The 20,331-nt window shown below is 36.6% G+C and overlaps 1 protein-coding gene across 2 annotated transcripts in view; it reads right to left on the bottom strand.

Annotated features, from left to right (window-relative positions):
• Window positions 1-20,331, bottom strand: part of SLC25A21 (solute carrier family 25 member 21) — a 260,560-nt gene that overhangs the window by 107,963 nt on the left and 132,266 nt on the right. For both annotated transcript variants that reach the window (XM_074585185.1, XM_074585186.1), the window contains exon 2: window positions 4,207-4,255. In XM_074585185.1, the coding sequence (XP_074441286.1) occupies window positions 4,207-4,255 (49 nt within the window). The remainder of the gene's footprint in view (window positions 1-4,206; window positions 4,256-20,331) is intronic.

Genomic DNA, 20,331 nt, shown 5'->3' on the forward strand with positions numbered 1-20,331 from the left:
AAAAAAAGAACAGTTTTTTTCTGAAAATTCAAGCTGCTTAAGGCTACAGGACTGCATCAGAACATAACCTTGAGCCATAAGACAGACCACAGTAACATCCTCCAGTTGTGGGTCAGGCTTGCTTGATTAAACCCTCAAACATTAGGGATCCCTCAAGCTTTCCCTTGACTTCAGACAACTTTGTGTAATTCTCTCCCTTTCGCTAGCAACCACACCAGTGAGCTGCTGCACAAATATTAATTTTCCAACAATAAAGCATTATTAAGTTCTGAATTTTGTACATTTCCTTAAGCCAAAACATATGCCACTAGGACATAAAGAATAAACTCTATCTGGAAAAGTATTTTACTATTTTTAATTTTAAAGTATTATCTATGACAATATCTTGTCCTATGTATCATGACCTAACATATCCTTTTTACATCCTTTGGTAAGTCTGATGGATGAAAATGACATTACAGCCTGCATTACACTTGAGACTCAAAAAAGGGTCCAAAATAAGCAAAACAAATTCTTTTTCCAGACTAAGTTTTCTTCTCACTTTCCAGCAAAGAAAGATCACCTGCCTTCCTTAATTAAAAAGTAGACCTTCTATGTCTTGGCTGCATCTGTACCAGAAAACTCTTACTTGCTAGTGCTCTCCCTGCTCATACATAGACCCTTACCAAATTCTGTAACACTTGTATTTAGGAGAACAAGAACTGAGATTCAGTACTTTATTTAACCTACAGATGGCTAAATTCATCATAAAGGTAACTGATAAGTAAAACAGCTAACAGTGCCTCTGTTATACTGAGACATTAAAAGTTTAGCACAATTTTTTAAATATTCTCTCATCAGAAACTATACCAATATACCTTGCAATTGAGAAAAGAGCTTTACTTTGTAGAATAAGCAGGATTCATAGAGCTAAAACAATGGATCATCGTTTTTTCCATCTAGCTAGTTTGCTCACATGAATTTCTTAAAATAATGACCTTTGATGTTCTAATAGATAACAAAATAAAATTATTTTCAAATGTACATTTAGCAAAAAATATTCCTTTAGGGATTTGGCTTATCTATAGTCTATAAACATGTATTTTTTTATATATATATATATATACATATTGTTCCTCCCTTGATGTGAGAAGATAAACAAGTCTAGCATTGTTACTGTAGAATAATAGAAAATTGCTAAACACAGAAAAGATATTGCAAAACATTGTCACAAAAGAGCCAAACCGTTTTCCAGGGTTTCAAAATAATCTCTGACAGGAACTTTCTTTTCTCCAATTTTTTATTAAAAACATACACACGGAAAAAAATCAATGAGGCAAGGATGCTAAGCCACCAGTCCAGTAGATGTGAGCCTTTGGCATCTTCCCTAAACTCCTTCAGAACGCTAACTTAGATCAAATAAGATTCCACTAATTTGAAAAGGCCACAGGACTCTTTCCACCAAACAAACACTTTATAGAAAAAAGGCAGGAAACGCAAAACACCATAAAAATTAAGCAACAAATGGTGCTTTCATACATCCTTTCACTTAACCATAAGGAAATAAACCCCAAACAAACCACCAAAGCTGTAATAACTGGAAGTGATTAGGAAATGACAGATTATCAATACCATGTTAGAAGACAGTAAGTGCACTGCAGTGGTTAGAGGCACTGCAGCAAAGGAATAAAGTAAATGAAAATCTATCAGAAAACATTCTAAATCCAAAGTTCAGAATGAAAAATATTGTTTCATTTGTACTTCTCCAAGGCCATCAAAGAATTAATCTGGTATAGTAAATTTGGACCATTACAAAATGAAAGGAAGTAGCATGATGTTAGGAACATAGAATGGAATGATGGATGAGATCAAAGGATATTCTATTCTTGGTTTTGTCATTAGCTATCAAAATGTCAGTATTTTCAAGTACTAACGTCTGCTAACATCAGCAGAAAAGTTACTGCAAAATCTGTGTAATATCTCTGAATACATCTGCAACAAAACACAGAAAAACTATCACTTGGGTGTTGCCAAATTCTGCTAAGAGTTGCAGCTAACTCAATGGAAGAACTGAGTTAACTTAGCTTCACTTGAAGTTTCTTCAAATGAAGAAACTTGCTTAACGGCTTTTTTACTTGATTCAGCCATGACGCATAATCTGATTTCTCCTGCATAGCTATTGTTTTCTTTCATTTTTTCCTGCTTTCTTCTTTAATTCCACTGTTCATGGACTCACATTTCACTTTTAAAAGGTTCCTAATTTTTATTTTGGTTTTTTTTTTTTTTTTTTTAAATATTGATACAGCTTCACAAACATCTCTGTACACTCTTTAATCCTTTCCATTTCTGGACCTCAGGACTGATTAGCATTGTCACTACCAAAAGTATGACAAAACCAGTAAAATCTGGAATGTGGAAATCTGTCCTTGTATTCTGTATGTGTGGTTTTTATCAGAAAGCTGAAAGTACATCTGCTGATTGTCAGTTTATCAGAACAGATGTGCAATTAATGTTTTTTTATGATATATGATATGTGGCATGTCCTAAATCATGAATGGTTCTAAGGATATATATGAAGTTCTTTCAACCAAGGCTGAAGGCATGGGGATGTGTAGAACGACAACCTCAAAGGCACCAAAGACATGAGAAGTAAATCACTGATGCTGCATTTATATGATAGAAGAAATGACTCCTGGTTTAGTACAAAGAGGAAAACAGGAAGAGGTAAAACCAAAAGCTTGAGTGCTACAGGTGAGTTATAGCATGACCTGCCAAAATGAAGTCACTAAAGCACATTCCATGAGGACTAGATGACAGCAAAGCAAGACGGCTTTTTTCTTTTAAATTTTGTCTTTGTTTTGCTTGTACCCTGTTGTTTCCAAGTCTCTAATTTCAATCTTTTTATGTAAATTTTGTTTTAATAATAAGGTCTCAGTGGTACTTGGAGGGGCAGAGAGGACCCTTGAAACTACCAGGTGTATTGTCTCTAAATGAATCAACATATTCCATATTATGAAGGCACACAGAAGAATATCCTGTGCAAACTCCAAGCTCCGAGGTGTACCTACAAGCACCTCAGCAGCAGTTAACGTGGACTGAACCTGCATTAACATCCTCTGGTGTTGGGCAATGACCACAGACAGATGGTCTTATGCAAAATGCAAGCTGCAGAAAAGCATATCACAAGGTCTTAGGCAAAGCCCAGAACGTGATTTAAACAGAAGCTAAAAATACATCTGTAACGAGCTCACACATTGGCTAACTGGAACTAGAATCTCAAGTCATAATTGACTGCTTCAAGTATATTCCAGAGGCCACAGCTGCCCTCATCATTTGTTTGGGGCTACTTTATCTCCAAGTGAAGCTTTTCTGCCTACGTGACTGAGACCTAGATAGAGCTCCAGGAGCAGTATATGGTAATTATTGGCATTGCATGTAACACACATGGCATGAAAGGTTTTCTCCTCCTTATTTTATGCTTCTGCATTCTCGTTTGCTTTTCACATATAGTAACACTTGCTTATGAATTGATATGAAAACTAAAAAGCATAGAAAAGCAAAAAGATATTCAAGAAACTAGAAGCACAACTACTCTTTTTCCAACTCAATAATCAACATTGAAAAAACATTATTTGATTACATTTTCCAGATCACTTAATCATTTATACTCACATAAGCACAAATATTCAGAAAAGAAAATAGGGACAAATAAAAAGATAAAAAAAAGATAAAAGCATGAAGTTTGAGAGAGTATGCAGCACCTTATTTTATTACGTCTCAAAAATCTGTGAAAATTATTGCACAGGCAATATGGCATTTCCAGATTACATATAAATCATTATTGCAGTGGAAGTTGTCACTGCCCATGGCAGCGGGGCTGGAACTAGATGATCTTTAAGGTCCCTTCCAACCCGAACCATTCTACGATTCTATGATACAAATAGTAAGCGAATTTAACTATAGCCCTGTTCATGTTACAGGATTTTCTTACAAAATTAAAAATACATGTCATAAAGCCAAATCAACACCTTTAGATGACCTCTAATCAGAAATGTGTATGCTATTCAAATTCCATCTGTCAAGTGCTGTAGATACAGGTAAGTAAATATAAATGCCATTAAAGGCAGAAGTTACCTTCCTTGGAGAAGTTCTAGAATTTTATTTTTTGACAGCTCCTAATTTGGATATCTTCCAGTGTCAACAAAACCTGTTCAAGCAGAATCTTACCTTGTTTTCACTACATCAAGGGGATGCATCAGGCAAATTTCTACAAGACCTATAAAATAATAATAAAAAAAGGCCTCATAAATATTTGTACAAATAGTAGTTTAATTTTCATTGACTCTGATATTTTTTGAAGTTTGAAAAGTAAAGTAAAAACCTAAATGTATCACTGATGATACAGTACTTCTATACCCTGTATATTAAACATATTCTTCTGTAGTATATTGGAACCGTCAGGGATTTTAGAGAGTAAATGGTGCTAGTTGTTCATTATAGCGGGGAAAGTGAGGACTTAAGCTACTTGACTTAAGATAGTCATAGTTTTTGCTCAGTTTTCTGACTTAAGAAGAGTGGCAACATTTGACTGGCATCATAAATAAATACATTAAGTCTTGCTGAAAGTAGTGAAGGGAGGGAGTTCAGGTTGGCACCAGCTTCTTTGTCATGTAAGACTACTGCCTAAGGACACTGCTATTACGCAAAACAGTGCTGGAGACTCAGATGAACTTGATGTTAAGATGACAGCTGATCCCTGAGCTGGCTATCCAAGCTGCAGCCTTACTGGTTCTTCATCCTGTCCTGCTCTGTGCTGATGTTGACGCATAGTCCTGGCTTTCCCTCTTCCTGCTCCGCTGCTCATCATGAACACTTTAATTCACATGCCAGAGACTTTCCATGTGGAAGAACGGAGGGTGTGAATATCAAGGGGGGAATGCCAAGAAAGAAGAGATCTGGAAGATCCCGAATGCACCTGCTACCACCAGCTTCAAAGGTGATTCCGTTATTTTTTCCACCCACCTTCCATTCACTTCACCCATACATAGCCAAGGCAGAACTTTCAAAGCTTCTCTATATTTGCGTAACTTTTCTAGGGTTGCCTACTCCTCTGTCCCGTTTCATATATCACCCTCATTCCAAACAGCAAACACACAATAAAAAGATGTATTTATCAGGATCACAGTAAAAGTTTATTTTTGAGATCTGTCAACGTGCGGAGATAATAAAAACAACTACACAAATCTTAAAGGATTTTGAAATGCTGCGAAAATACGTATGTGTATGTCTAAGATACCACATTATCATGTTTTTGAACTTTCTGTGCCCTGGTTTGTTAAGACTTTTAAGCATCCACTGGCTCTTTCTATCCAGAGTAATAAATTTAATGCTACAAAATGCAAAAACAGTTTGTGAAGCCTATACTTACTATAATGTTTGAATACTTACTATAACGTTTGAATGCATCTATTTCATCTATTTCTTATTATAGCAAAAATAATTACAAGCCTTTTGTAATACAGAATGTCTTTTGGTGATTCATGGCTGAACTTCTAAAAATCTTGATTCAAGAAAGCATTCTTATTCAAGCTAAAATTTCTGCAAATTCTTTTCTTTATGCACACCATACAGTCCCACTGAAATAAGCACAAGCTTATGTTCCACCCGATGCTCTCCTTGTTCAGATATCACTGTCTTAAGGTCCAGATCCTGCCCTCTTATTTTAATGGCACAGAGTATGGCTGAGCTCTGGTGTCTAACAGTCTCTATACCTAAGACAATTTATTACATGCTAGGCTGCTCAACTGCTTTCTCCTTGTAAGCAAGGCAAAGAAATTACTCTAACACGAGGTGAAAATCTCATTTTGAAATGTCCCATGCACAAACTATTGAACTAATGGAATTTGCGTTTTGGCCCTATTCTTTGGTGGACTTGATGGAGAAAGACTCTTGGTGGGCTTCATGCAGGAACCAGGTTCTGCTTGGGTAGCATACACTGCGGCATCAGAAACTTGAGCGGTTTCTTTCATTACTGAATAAAAATCTAAGGAAGGCATAAAGTTTCAATTATTTTAGAACTAATAAGTTTAATGTTTCAAGTACAACAGGAAAACTGTGGGTTTTTTATGTTTATATAAGAAAGGATTAAATTCCAAAACATTAGCAACTTTCTATTCCAACTTTATCCAAACTTTCTGAGTAATACAGGTATGTATCTAAGTAAGCCTTTTACACTGAACCAAAGCATTAGCAGAGGGAAAATTCTCATTATGGTCAAAGAAGAGTTAGCCAATAAAAGCAATAGAGTTTTTAGCTGAGCCTATATTTAGAATAACCGTTTGTTTTCTGCTTGATATACATCATATATCATATACATATATTAGTGATAATTGTTATTTATTTCTCTTAAGGAAGAATAATCTATTTATATAACAAAGAACTACAAAAGTTTTTGTACGCAAGTAATTTCTGGAGTTAGTAACAGAAGGAGGGCATAAACTGTAATGCTAAAATTCCCAACTAAATGTATTTGAACAGGAGTTTACATGAACATTTGTGAAGATTTTAAAATGTTTAAACTGAATTCTTGACATAAAATACTTGCTGAGAGTTCTAATTTAACATATACGATTTTCCTACTTTTCTATCATTCCACTCTAATGTATTAACCTTGCAAAACATAAAACTGGCCAGATAACCCCTTACATCTAGCTTCCTGCCACATGTTTGAATGACAGTATTAAGTTAATATTTATCACCGTTGTTTTGGCATATTTTCTTTCCATTCCATGCAACGTTGTTTTGTTTTTCACTTCTGGATAAAAGGAAGACAACAGAGGTGATTCCAGCCAAAGAATATAAACATTAGTAGTAAGGAGGGTCAATAAAAAACATGCAATTTACTATTTGTTATATTTTTTTCTAGAAAGCAAAAGCTGTCATTGTTATTTCTGAACAGGTATATTTATTGCTGTAATTATTGCCCAGGAATGACTTCCATTTTACTGAAATAAGGCCAAATCACGTGTCACATAAGGGAACATAGACTGCAAGCTTTCTATCCTGATTCTGTCCCAAAACCTATAAAGTACTCCAACAGCCGCCAACAGGTGCTTTGCAAGTGGAGCTGCAGTCGAGTGCTGGCAGGGGCGTAGCCTATGAGTTTTTTCCTTTCCAACCACCCTCTTTTTCCAAATTCTCCTTCCCTCCCCCCTCCCCCCCTGCCATTTTTGATCTTCTATTCCATCTTGCTTTGGCAGATAGAGCCTACAGTAGGGGGCCAAGCGTGGGGCCAGGGGTTGTTCACCCTATTCTGTTTTTGCAGGATTAATGTCCATTTTGGGAGAAAACTGTACAGTGCCAGAATTTGGCTCTATTTTCTTGGTCCTCATAGGGTAATTTTTAATTCAGGCATTTTTCCAGCAACTGAATCAGATGAATTCCAAGGTCCTTGGCAAGAGCTCTGTTTTGATAACTTCAGGATTCTATTGGTTATCTGCCTTTCTCAGCCTTTCCTTTGTCTCATCATTTAATTTACGCGTTAGGTTTTAAACGGTGTATGGTTATTTGATTTCACCAGACAGAGCTCTTCAAAAGATGCTGGGATTATGACACAGCTCTCTGAAGAGCACCAAAGGAGCGCACACTGTGTAAGACACTAATGGAACAGCTACAAACGCAAGCTACATTTTTCCATCTACTATAGTAGTCATGCAAATCATTACAACATCCTACTTGATAGCCTGCCCAGAAAGTGTGGTGGCCCTACTAAATTACAAGCGCTCCGAGATGTGCTTAATAAAATAAAATATATTGCTCTTTCTTTAGCTAATGTTCATCAGCTTTGTGACAAATTCAATTAGCACTATGAAAATCTAATTTGCTGAACAGCTATATCAGGGTGCAATATATTTTAACTTGTCACAGTGTAAAGACTACTGTTTACAAACTTTATTTCCATGATAAAGTAGTTAACATAGCTACAAACAGATTGTCCAAAAACATATTCTAATTGTCCCATTGGGTCTCCTTGGTGATGTCACATGCGAACTAACCCAGAGTGATTTATGATGGCCTAATTATGTTTAAAACAACTCAGATCCAACTAGCTGAACAAGAGCCCAAAGGAAATATAGGAAGAAACAATTACTAGGTCAGTCCAACATTTGTTGTCTTCTGGGTGGGAAACCATTCCTTGTGAAAACTGGATACTAACCATAAAACAAGACAATCAAAATCTGTGTCTTGAAGAAATAACCAGCTGTCATCATTGACATCCTCTGAGCGTACACAAGTGGAATATCAACAACCGAGAAGGGAGACCAGACTTCTATTATGTAAAACATTCTGCTCATTAACTGAGCCCATGGAGGGAATAAAATGACAGAAAATACTGACCCCCAAACCAACCCTCCTCAGTGGAGCATTTTCCCTTTTCCAACTAATATCTCCTGGTTTTAAATTGTTCCCCATTATGGATTACATTACATTTCCCTCTACAAGATTCACACTTAAAATTTCAAACTGGTAATCTTCACATACATCTCTTCAATGCAAACATGGTGTTTTGAGTTCCTTGACTCTTTGTTCCTCTATTCCATCACACACACAAATCTTGTATCAATAATCAAAAAACATGGCCCGAGAATACTATGACTCTGTTTAAAATGTGCTCTAATTATCCTTCTGGCAAAGAGTGAAAGTTTGAGATTTCAGCAGCACAGTATTATCTCCTTCCTCATCTTCCCAAGTGTTTCCACACTTTATCTATTCACTGATTAGGGAGAAACAGAATGAAATCTAGCTAACAGTACTTACTAAATAGCACAGATAAAAATAGAATCATTATGGCTTTGGTCCTCCTTAGGAGTCAAACTCTTGTCTTCATCCTTCTTTGACCCTCAAAGCTATGAACTGAAAAGTGTGAAGTGCCTGTGATACACACTGATTTCTCTTTCAAAGAAACCTGGCTAGCTCACCGTCTACAAGTTTTCTGTGTAATACACCCCGAACACAGATTCCAACACAGATTCAAGAGCTTGATCCATGTGTTAGTTCAGACAACCCCCTACAGTGTAGAAGTCATTATGCACCCTCCTCCCCTTGTGTTACTCATTTCCCTGGAATAACACAGTCGCTGGAGAAACACAACAGAGAGGAGACTGGTCATAGAAAATGTGGCAATAAACACACCAGGCACTGTATATTGTATAGCTGGAACAGTTGGTATTTATTTTGGCTTTTACATAGATATAGTTACAATGTAAGAAATGATCATAAATATTTTATGCGTACTATGCATTTCCTTCTGAGAATATATGTCTGACAGAAAGAATCTTATGTTGATCTTTGTATCCTAATAAAAACAATGACGAATTCCTCTTAAATCTACTTGTCTGTTGGCCAAAACACTTTATTTGACAAGATGAAGCATGGAACCTCTTCCTGATTGTATTTGAAGAATAATCAATGCTTGGAAAAAAGTATCCCTGCAGTCAATTCTACACGGGCTAATTTCTATTAGCCTGCTGTCTCACTCCATCTTCACAGACACACAAAGCTTTTACCAGTTCTGTAAGGGTACACCTTCCCCAGAAAAGGCCACAAAATGCTAACTTCACTGTGATATGTGTGGCTGTCAAGGCCCACTCCTTTCCTAGGGAAGGGAGGCAGTCACATATTGTGCCCCTCTCAATTGTAGTATATGTCAAGTAGGCTCCAAGGAAAACTATACAGCAGTATGCATGGACTATGCTGGAAAAGATCTACATATCAGCCTTCACTTAGGAAAGTGACACTTATTTTAACTCTTGCCCAGGATTCTATTTAGCGGTGTGGTATGGGATTAACTAATGATACCCTGGAGCTTCTCACAAACATTAATTAACCTGTTAGGTAATGAGCCATATCAATGCTTTCCTTAGAAAATGTGGAGCAGTGGAAAGTTACTCCAAAAGGTACTCCATAATGGCAATGCTGCACTCGTGAGTCATTCTTCCTTAGAGACCTTGTCTACACTGTGAAAATATACTAGAAAACATGTTAATTAAACAAGATGTTGAATATGATTTTTCCCTTGGTGTGGACAAGGACGTCTGTGTTTAAAAATGTGTTAGCTGATCACAATTAACCCCAGGAGGAGCACTTGGTTTACTATCGTTACCTAACATATTTTAGAAGAAGGTTTTTGCATGCCTACAGGAGGAGTTGGGTCATGCTCAACATCTTGTTAGGTAACAGTGTCCCTTAATAGATGCAACCTGTCAGTGTAGCGCTACTACCTGGAAACTGAGGAATAACAGGGTTGGGAACAGCGATTATCTAGATTTCAAAAAACCCTTTGACTTCAGCAGCAGATGGAAATTTCTGACGTTTGGTCTGTAGCATTTGTGCTGAAATTGATCAGTGTTCTCGGAGCTCCCTCCATGAAAGCTATTCAACCTCTGTTGAATTCATGATGGCTCCTTCATTGTCTAGCAAACTAGCATTTTAATCTTCAAGGTTTCAAGTAAAGGTTACTCAAGTGCTGGAGATCACATCCTAGACGTGTGGAAGCCAGGACCTGGAAATGAGTGTTTCAAGCAGCATGTCATCTAGACCAGCTCTTGCTCAGCTGTCAATCCCCTTCAGCTTCCCAAGTCCCAATCCACAGGCCTAGCTAGAAATGTGCTCATGCTCAATACTCATATCAGACCATTCAAACTGCTCATCTTTGGGGCTGACAATGCTTACCTAGTATCTGCATGATACTGCTCCGTGCCCCGCTAAAGAAAGCATTATTATTATTACCAGATGGTAAACTGTTCAGTTCTATTGCAAATATAAGAGATAAGTAATTACATTCGATTATTTTTGCTGATCTTGAAAATTGAGTTAGAGCAATTAAGTGAATAAATACACAAAACGGTATGGATCTTCTTAAATAGTCATGCCATGAACACAAGATACTCAAACCTAAGTTCTCATTATACCTGGGCAAACATGTATAAACCTTTATAGCCTTTGAAAGGGCAAATTTCACCTTGTGATAATACAAATACTGACAGGTTATTGTAGTAATAAACCAACATTTGCAATGCAGCATTTGTCAATAAAAAAACATATTGTGCAGGTCTTAATGTTTGTCTTGATGTCCCAGATACTTTGTTAAAAAAAAGAAAAAAAAATAAAGGCTGTTAAAAAAAAAAAAGATTTTATTCTTAGGTTTTAGTTCCCTTTTTGATTTATTTTATTGGACCTTGAAATTGAAGATAAATGGTCCTATCAAGCTGCTGTATTTCCCATTCACAGTAGTTCTACCCTAGCATGGGCTTTTTTTTTCCAATCTAACACACAGCCAAGCTGATACACATAGATTCATTGTGAGTGGAACTAGGAGTAAGTATGCCAGACAAAGCCATGGGTCCTCAATCCACAATATGTACCTTTTATTTAGTGGAATTCTGTAACAATTTACCAATGTATTTCTTGCCTCTAGGTAAAAAATATCTAGCTTTAATGTTTAAAGTATGTATGCAAACTAATCTAAATTTAGCACAAATTTATTCGTTATTTGCATTTCAAAATGTTTTTGGCACAATTAACCAAATCAGTACATTATGCTCATGCTGCCAGCAATAACCACATCTTCATACTTACTGTTGCCTAGAATACAGCTCACTGAAACTTTTAATGTGCTTCAAATTAAACTGCTCAATGCTTATTTACATTCTCTGAGTATTGTTTGCCGAGTAAAAACAAAGGCCATCTTCAAGTTTAATTTGAATTTGCTGCTTATTTTAAAATGAAAAAATTAAGTTCTTGGTTCACAGACCTACCAACTTGATGAATCTCATGTCTATGACTTAACTGAAGGAATACCAATTGAAGGAATACCAAATCTATGACAATTTGGATGATCAAGTTAGTTTATAATTACGTACAGTTAAATATATCTATGGTAAGACTAGGATGAAATATCAAATCACCCAGAAAAGATCAGTGGCTGGTCACAGAGTCACATCTAGATGTCTTCGGAAAAAAGGTTCTTTCAGACTGCAATAGCATACAGCACTTTCATAGGCAAGCAATTCCAACTGCACTACTCTCATAGAGCCTTTTTGAGGTAAAATGCCATGTAGTAATGTTCTTTGACTGGTAAGACCTATGGCATTTTGCATTTATGGTAAGTCAAAAAGGCAGTCGACATGACCATTGTAAAATTCCAGACTTTTCATACCTTTACTTAATTTTAAAATATCAGAGCTGTTCCACTGGGGCTGAATATCATGGAGATTTTGATTATGCAGTCAAACAATGCAACGTTTAGGTACTGACACAACAGATAATGGAGAAAAACACAGCACAAAACCTAGAAAAAAGCAAATATTTTCTCTAAGTTCTTTAATATTATTGAGGAAATATGGGATATATCCCCAGAATTTAACATTTAGAATGTTACCGGAATTTGCTTCACCTTAATTTCCATTTCAATTCCTATTTTCAAAATAATAATAAAAACCCGAAGATATCAAACAATTTTCAAAAACTATACTGAGTTGGACTTGCAAATATTTCTGGGCAAAAATCACTTTTTCCAAAATAAAGAGTTGTTTATATAGCTACCTGATTTTTTTTCTTTATTTAGTCTTTCTACATCCTTTACTGATGTTGTATTGACATTAAAGCTTTGACTTATAAAATAAACACAATTTACAAACTTAAGCATCTGAGTCTCTAGACACAAGGGAAAGGCTATATATTGTGTAAATTCTCTATAAATTCTTCAGCAAGTATTACGTGCTATTATGTCACTCACATATGACATATTCTTTCCATCATGTGTGTCTGTAAAGCAAGTTTTTTAAAACATGATTGAAGGGACCACTGAGGTCAGCACGGGGTTACACGATGTTTGTGTCACTACAGCTTTAGATATTTCAATGCATATTGAATCAATATTCCTGCAATGAAAATGTGTAACCTATATTTTCTTTGCCGTTATAATAAAATGCTTCTCAATAAACTTGTTTTCATAAGGAGTTTGCCCATTCATATGTCCCAGAGCTGTTGTAATCTTCATTGCTAATGCTGATCTAAAAGCACGGACATTATTCTATTTCTTGACACATTTAAAGTTCTCTAATGAATAAAGCAAACAGCTTATGGCTGCTTGGACTGTCACTCGATTGCCCCGGAGGGCTTTAATGTCTTTAAAATAGGCCTCCTAGTTTGTATTTAACTACCTTGTCCACAGAGGTCTGAGGGGTAGAGCAGATCAAAGATGTGCTGGAAACATAAAAAGCAGCTGTCCTTCATTTACCTTTAATTAGCTACATCTGACCAGATTCTTTATGGCCTCTTTGTCACACATTCAACAGTCTATAAGCCTTCTGACCTGTCCTTAAGGACTGTACCATTACAAGAGTTTCAACAAAGTGCAAATTTAAAATGTTAAATACGGAACTTTGAAAAAATCTTTGGTCTCACTGTGGAAATACTACCTGAGGCAATATTATTTTGGATTTACCTGCAAAAGCTACAAATTGCTCAGTATTTGAAGAGTCAAAATGGAAAGGTTCCTGAGCTTAGATTTAGTTATTTATGGTTCTTTGTGTACTACTCAACACTGCAATGAGTAAATATCACACAACAAGGAATCCTATAGTCAACTAAAAGGCAAGCAAGCACCTCTTTGGCCAGCACAGTAAACTGCGCTTCCAGGAGCTGTGGCACTCTGTGTAAAGAAAGTCACATACCCAGTACCCTTTTTTACATAGATCGCATGACTTAGAGACCTCTCTACTTAGCACAGAATGCACACCAATTTCCAGTAGGATTTTGATTAAGGAGAAAGTTCTGTCATTGCTGCAGGATCGATAAGCAGTTCTTGTAAGTTAGAGCCCCGTAGTCAGGGATGCATTAAACGACTGTATCATCAAATTAAGGCCCTCACAAAATAAAAAAGCTGTTTAACAAAACAGCTAGAATGTGTGCTAAATGACTCGTGTTATTGGTGCTTGATCACACAGGGCATTATATAAAGCCACTGAGGTGGATGGAGAGCACCTCTTCAAATTCTCTGGATTTTGGGTTAGGTCATTTCACAAAGGATTAGTTAACAACAGAAAAAAACTATACAAATGATACCTATACAAAGTAGAAAGGTTTCACAGAATCACAGAATCATAGGGTTGGAAGGGACCTCTGGAGATCATCCAGACCAACCCCCCTGCCAGAGCAGGGTCACCCAGAGCAGGTTGCACAGGAACGCATCCAGGCGGGTTTTGAATGTCTCCAGAGACGGAGACTCCACCACCTCTCTGGGCAGCCTGTTCCAGTGCTCTGACACCCTCAAAGTAAAGAAGTTCCTCCTCATGTTTAAGTGGAACTTCCTGTGCTCAAGTTTGTGCCCATTACCTCTTGTCCTGAAAAAAAACTGAAAAAAAAATTGTCCAGTTCAAAAACTGATTCTGTAGCCTAAACTATCCCTTGATCTCTTTCTATGTATGTAATAGCAATTTGTAACCTTCATTTTTTTTTCAAAATGTCAACATTTTAGACTTCCCAAAGAAAGTTTTAATTAATCACACCTCCAAACAAGTTAGCATACCTTCAAAGACAGTCATGATGAGGTACATAAACAGTCAAGTAGCCTGCCTCAATATATGTACAGTAGCTAGCAGGCAGGTGTGGCTAGAAGCCAAACTTTATTCTTCAAGAAAAGTCTATTCTATGAGCAACATGCAGAAGTAACTTTCTCACAAACTATGAACCTCGAGAGATTATTGTTACACCTCAACTTTATTCTTCACCAAGTTCTTTTCTACAAAAGTTCATACAGAGTTTTTGACCCAAACTGTATAGTTGAAAGTCAGACTTATTCATCACTTATTTCAAGAAGCATGCATCTTTCATCTTTCATTTAAGAGATTTGATTTCAAACAGCAGTCAAATCTACTTCGATATATAACTAAAGGAGAAAAGCATATAAACAAAATAAAATCAAGGGGATTTTAAACCAATTCAACGTGCTTTCTATTGTCCCATACTTCCTAAAATTAAGAATAATTCAATAATTATTAATGAGATATGGATTTTTTCCATCTTTTGTGCCATCAGTATAAACACATATTGAAGTATCAAGATGTATGAATAATGAAATGCCAGTCCCATCCCAGATTGGGACACTCCTGGGGCCCTAAAACTAGAACTCTGTACAGAAAATATTAAAATGGTCAAAGACAAGCTTGCACAAAGACAAACCTAACAGCAGGAATGGAAATGTTCCTAAAAGATTACCGTTACAAAGCATTTATTAATTTTCATGCACATATTCATTTTCTTCTGAATCAATGATCATAAACCATTATTCTGGGTAAAAATACACTAAGTAGTTAAAAAAACACATAAAAACTTTGCCAAAAATATACACACAAGACATGGAACAACTAGTGTTTGAGACCCTTACAGCAGCCTGCTCTGGAACAGCTGCTGAACTCAAAAATGCAGTGAAAAAAACAAGTGCAAAAAAAGTATTGTGAAGTCTCTTACAATGGGATGAACCATCCAGTCACAAAGTGACCAGCTATCCTAGGGCGAGCCCTCCCCGACTTTCCTCATTAAATTTCAACAGCTTCAATTTCATGCTTGTATGAGCAGAAACATTTCAGAAACATTGAAGAAGAGTAATTCCTGTTTGCATCATTTGTTCACAATCTATGGGTAATATTTTATACAAAATATACCCAAAAATAAAGTATATATGCTGTAAAACACTACTTATGACTATGAACTTATGTTTCCAATCAGTCATGACACCCCATATGTAGTACATGGAAATACATGAAACTTGGAAAATATATTAGCTAATTTGCCATCGGGGAAAACTCAGTATTGGATTATCATTGCCTGGAGAGTGAGACAACTGACCACAAATGAAAGCAAAAATTTCAGAATTAGCTTATAATGAGATGTAGTGATGCCGTTATAACAATTGCTGTACCTTAGCATATCAAATTGTGCCCATTTTAGCTTTGCAAAGTGGCTTTCTAGTTCTGTCTTTGCCAATCTTTATTTCAATGACTTTTCTGAAAAAGTTGTGGTTCCCATCAAGATAGCTGGAACAGGTTTTTTCCAACCTCTCCACTAGTTGCTGCAATGGAACTAAACAGTCCCTGCTTTTTCCATTGGCTGTGAAATAACTTCAGGGCTGATAGTCTTTATAAAATTTTTATGAAAACCTAAACTATCTTTAGTTCCCCACCTAGTGAAATCATATTTATAATTCAATCCAAAAGTACAGGTAACCTACTGTTGTACAAATGTCATAAGTCCATTCCAGATGGCTACTGAAAAGTTTTCTTAAAACGGGCTTTTTACTGTTTCTGAATGCATGCTACTTAAAAGCATACTTAAGACAATGGGTTTTTCCCATTTCAATGCTATACTTTACACTCTTCTTTCCTCTTAATCTTTAATATTGAAGAACAAATTTAATGGTATTTTTCCACTTTACTTGGAAAAACAGTGACAAAAATATCAAGTATAACTGTACCAAAACCATTTTCACAAAAGAAAACCTTCATCTTCTATAGAGCCAAAATTAGCTGTTTCACAAATGCATCTCCTTGTAGTAAATATTTCACTTAATTAAGAAAAAAACCCCAACAAATATTAAGGCTATAAAAGTTTAGACTTTCATTGAATGTTTCAATATTCCTGAGATTTTCAAATATATTGTTTGTTGGGTTTTTTTGCATGTATCAGTAGTTATAATATTACATGATGAAAAACAATATATTACTGTTAAAATTAGGTTGATCTACTGCCATTTTAAGATTTCAGTTTTCATTAAAAGTTTTGTACTTATCATTTGCAGGGAGTGCTCACCAATTTCATTGAATTTTACATAGGTAACTAGAAATTGAATCATTTTGCAGTACAAAAAAAATAATCTCATTTTTGATTTGTTGCTGTCCAAAATTTCCACTGAAGCTTGGTGAACAGTTTTTTATACAACAGAGACAGGATCAAATTCTAAATGATGTCTCAAGAAGAATATATTCAACCTCTGTGTATCAAAGCAGAGAGATCTATAACTACATGCATCTTTTTTTTTCTTCTCCATTATCCCACCAATATTAACGATCCTTACTATCGGATTACAATACCAATATTAATCACAATTACAAGATGTCCTGGTTTCAGCTGGGAAAGTATTAATTTTCGTTCTAGTGATTGCTGTGAAAGGAATGTCAACAATGCATATTATTTCAGCTGTTGCTAAGCAATGTTTATACTTTTCAAGGATTCTTTTCAGCTTCACATAGAAGCTGAGAAGGAGCACAGGCAGAACAACAGAATGGCCAATGGAATATTCTCTGCCATAGATGTTATTCTCAGTATATAAATGGGGGTTGGCCAGGGGGGAGGAATATACAATCACTGCTCGGGAAGGTACCAATTCACCAGGTGGTGAGAGTGACTTATGTTATTATTGTTATTATTATTACTGTTGTTATTATTCCTATTTTCCTTTTCTGTTATTGTTCTATTAAACTGTCTTTATCTCAACCCACAAGGTTTTTTTCCTTTCCTTTCCCCTCCATTTCTCCCTCTTCTCCCCGCCCTTCTAAGGGCAAGGGGGAGGACTGCACAAGATGCTGCGTGGTCCTAGCTGCTGGCTGGGGTTAAACCACGACACAAGGCCTAAAAGTACTGCTTTTTATAAAAAGATATTCAGGACCCAATTCCCTGCTTATTAAAATGGAAGCAGCTTCCTAGCATTTCAGAGAAGCCTGCTAATGTATACCAGTAAGGAACTAGACTCTTGGTGCCAAGGCTACTAAAACACAACAACTGATTATCAAGTACCTGTAGATAGAATAAAAAAAGATAAAGTATTTTCTTGAAGGTGACCTGTATACGCAGTACTGTCAAATATTCTAGGGTCTTCTACTCCACGCATTTTTTGTTGAATTCTATGTTGTGGCAACAGGTGATGACAGCACCACTATTTTGTGTTATTTTAGCAGTCACTGGTCTTCCCAGTATTTTTCACCACTCCCATTTGCTGGCAGTAGATCATGGCAAAGTTTCAAGAGAAATCTACTATGAAGCTGTGTGTTAACTGGGAAATGTCAACATGCAAAGCCATGTCTAGAATTAACCCATCTTTAACTTTTTCAGGCACCCACACCCTCTCTTCTTTCCAAAACTTAATTACATCAGCAGCTTGCCAGCATTAAAAAAACAACACAAACAAAACACCAAAGACGAAAAAGAAAGGGAAAAGGTGTAGCTGTATTTAACACAAAGATAGAGCAATAATCCTCTGACAGAGGCACAGAGGCTGGTAATGCTGAACTTGCCAAGAGACAAATGTCTTAAAAACATAAATACCACCAGTTAAGAAGGAATAATTTTCCACTGGAAGTATGAGGACTTACCACCAACTGTATTGATAGATATTTTCAGCTTCTTCCTTTGAGAAAATATCTCATCTTTTGGTCAGGTAGCAAATGCCCTTGTTCTGGTATGCCGAAAGTAATTACGAATTCCTAAGGATCCTTTCTCCCAGAACACGCATTTCCTCCTCTAAGTTTTATGAAACGTGATTTTTTTTTTCAGAACAAAATGAATCCACAAAACCAGTGAGGATTCTATAACCCCCTTGTTTATTTCTTTAATACAAGCTCTAATCACTGACAGGTGGTCAGGTACATGTCAGGTAAAAAAAAAACCAAACTGCAAGTCTCAGTATAGCTATGGTATTTTCAGATGGACCTCATCAAATGCCTCTGCCATGGCATAGTGGGCCACACTACTGTTGATGCTAATAGGCAAGTTCTATATCCCTTAGTCATTTCCATCCTTTCCCTGCAAAAATATGTATGTCACAGCCAGGTCATGTAGTGCAATCTGAAAGGTATTCTACAGATCCAAGTTTTTGACATCTAAACAGTGGATATCCTGAAACCTGCATTGCAAAGTCTGTCCTTCATTGTCCAGATCTCTCCACATCATCTTGAGCTAGACAGTACAATCCATCCTCTTCACTTAATTAGAGTTCCTGTATACTGGCAAGTTCAAGTATTGTCCTCTTCTCAAGCTGTGAAAATTAGGAACAGGTAGACCTGCAAAATCCACGCTGCGAGGATCAGAACCAGCTTGAACATTTGCAGGAGGCAAATGATGACATATGCTCCTTCTACTCTATGACATCAAAGAAGTAAAAATTTCCCGCAAAGCTCCTAAAGACACAGTATTTGCATTTTAAATTATTATTAGAGGAGTGTGACTAAAAGACTCAACTAATCCAATTAATTCCTTTTTGGTGAGTTGTTATGTCTGTATTTGCAATTAATTAAGCAAAACAGAAATGAGTGACAAGATTAAGCTATTAGAGCTGAGGCCCCAAAACATCTACATTACATACGCTCTTACTTAAAACCAGATTTTGTCTTATCCTTGGGTTTGGTTTGGACGCCTTTTCCTTTTTAGGGTTTGAAGAGTGCTTGATGAACTGACAACAGAGCAGACAGTTTTGGTTCACTGTAAATGTAGAGAAAAGGGTTTTTTTGTGAAACAAAGAAAAATACATTTATTTATTTTCCCAAACTGCTAGTGGACATATCCTGCTCTGCTTTACAGCTAATACCCTGATCAGTTTTGATGTGACAGCAAAGAAAAAGCAGCAGCAATCTGGCTTTTGAGCAACTCTGCAGCTCATCTCCTGGTGTAGCATCACACCACTGGCAGTAGGACAGCACGATGGATTCAGGATGGGCTGCTGTGTGATATTAATGTCTGATTAGAGCCTGCTTCCATAATGCAGTGGAGTTATGCTGTGTCAGGAAGCCGCTGTTATCTTCTGTTTCGGAAATTTTCTCAGACTTCCTTGTTTTCACAGTTCTCTGCACCTTCTGGCACTCATCCACATAAGGCATCGGCAGTATGTAGATTCGGAAGTCCAAAGGTTGGCCACCCTTTACATAGAATAGGGGGAGGAAAAGCTAATTTATCTGAGTAAAAGGTTGTAATAGGAGGAAGGCATGGAAAAACTCTGGGACTGGAAGAAAGGAGGTCGAATTCAGTAATGTCAGGTAGTGTTTGTATATGAAATTACACATAATGTCTTGTGCAGAAACCAATGGTTCAGATTTGGTGAAAAGCCACACATAAAGCTAAATATCGTGAACTGGGGCAAACACCAACACTTCGGCTGAAGAGAGACTCCCAGTGTCCGCATTCAGCTACGTGGAGACTTGAGCTTTCTACTGATGAAGACAGTGTCAGGGCAGCAGCCTTAGAAAACACCTTAACTCAAACAGACATTTGTTCATTGCCTGTCCTTCAGCACAGATGTGAACA

This window comes from Larus michahellis, chromosome 4 (assembly GCF_964199755.1).
Source record: "Larus michahellis chromosome 4, bLarMic1.1, whole genome shotgun sequence".
Classification (NCBI taxonomy): Eukaryota; Metazoa; Chordata; class Aves; order Charadriiformes; family Laridae; genus Larus; species Larus michahellis.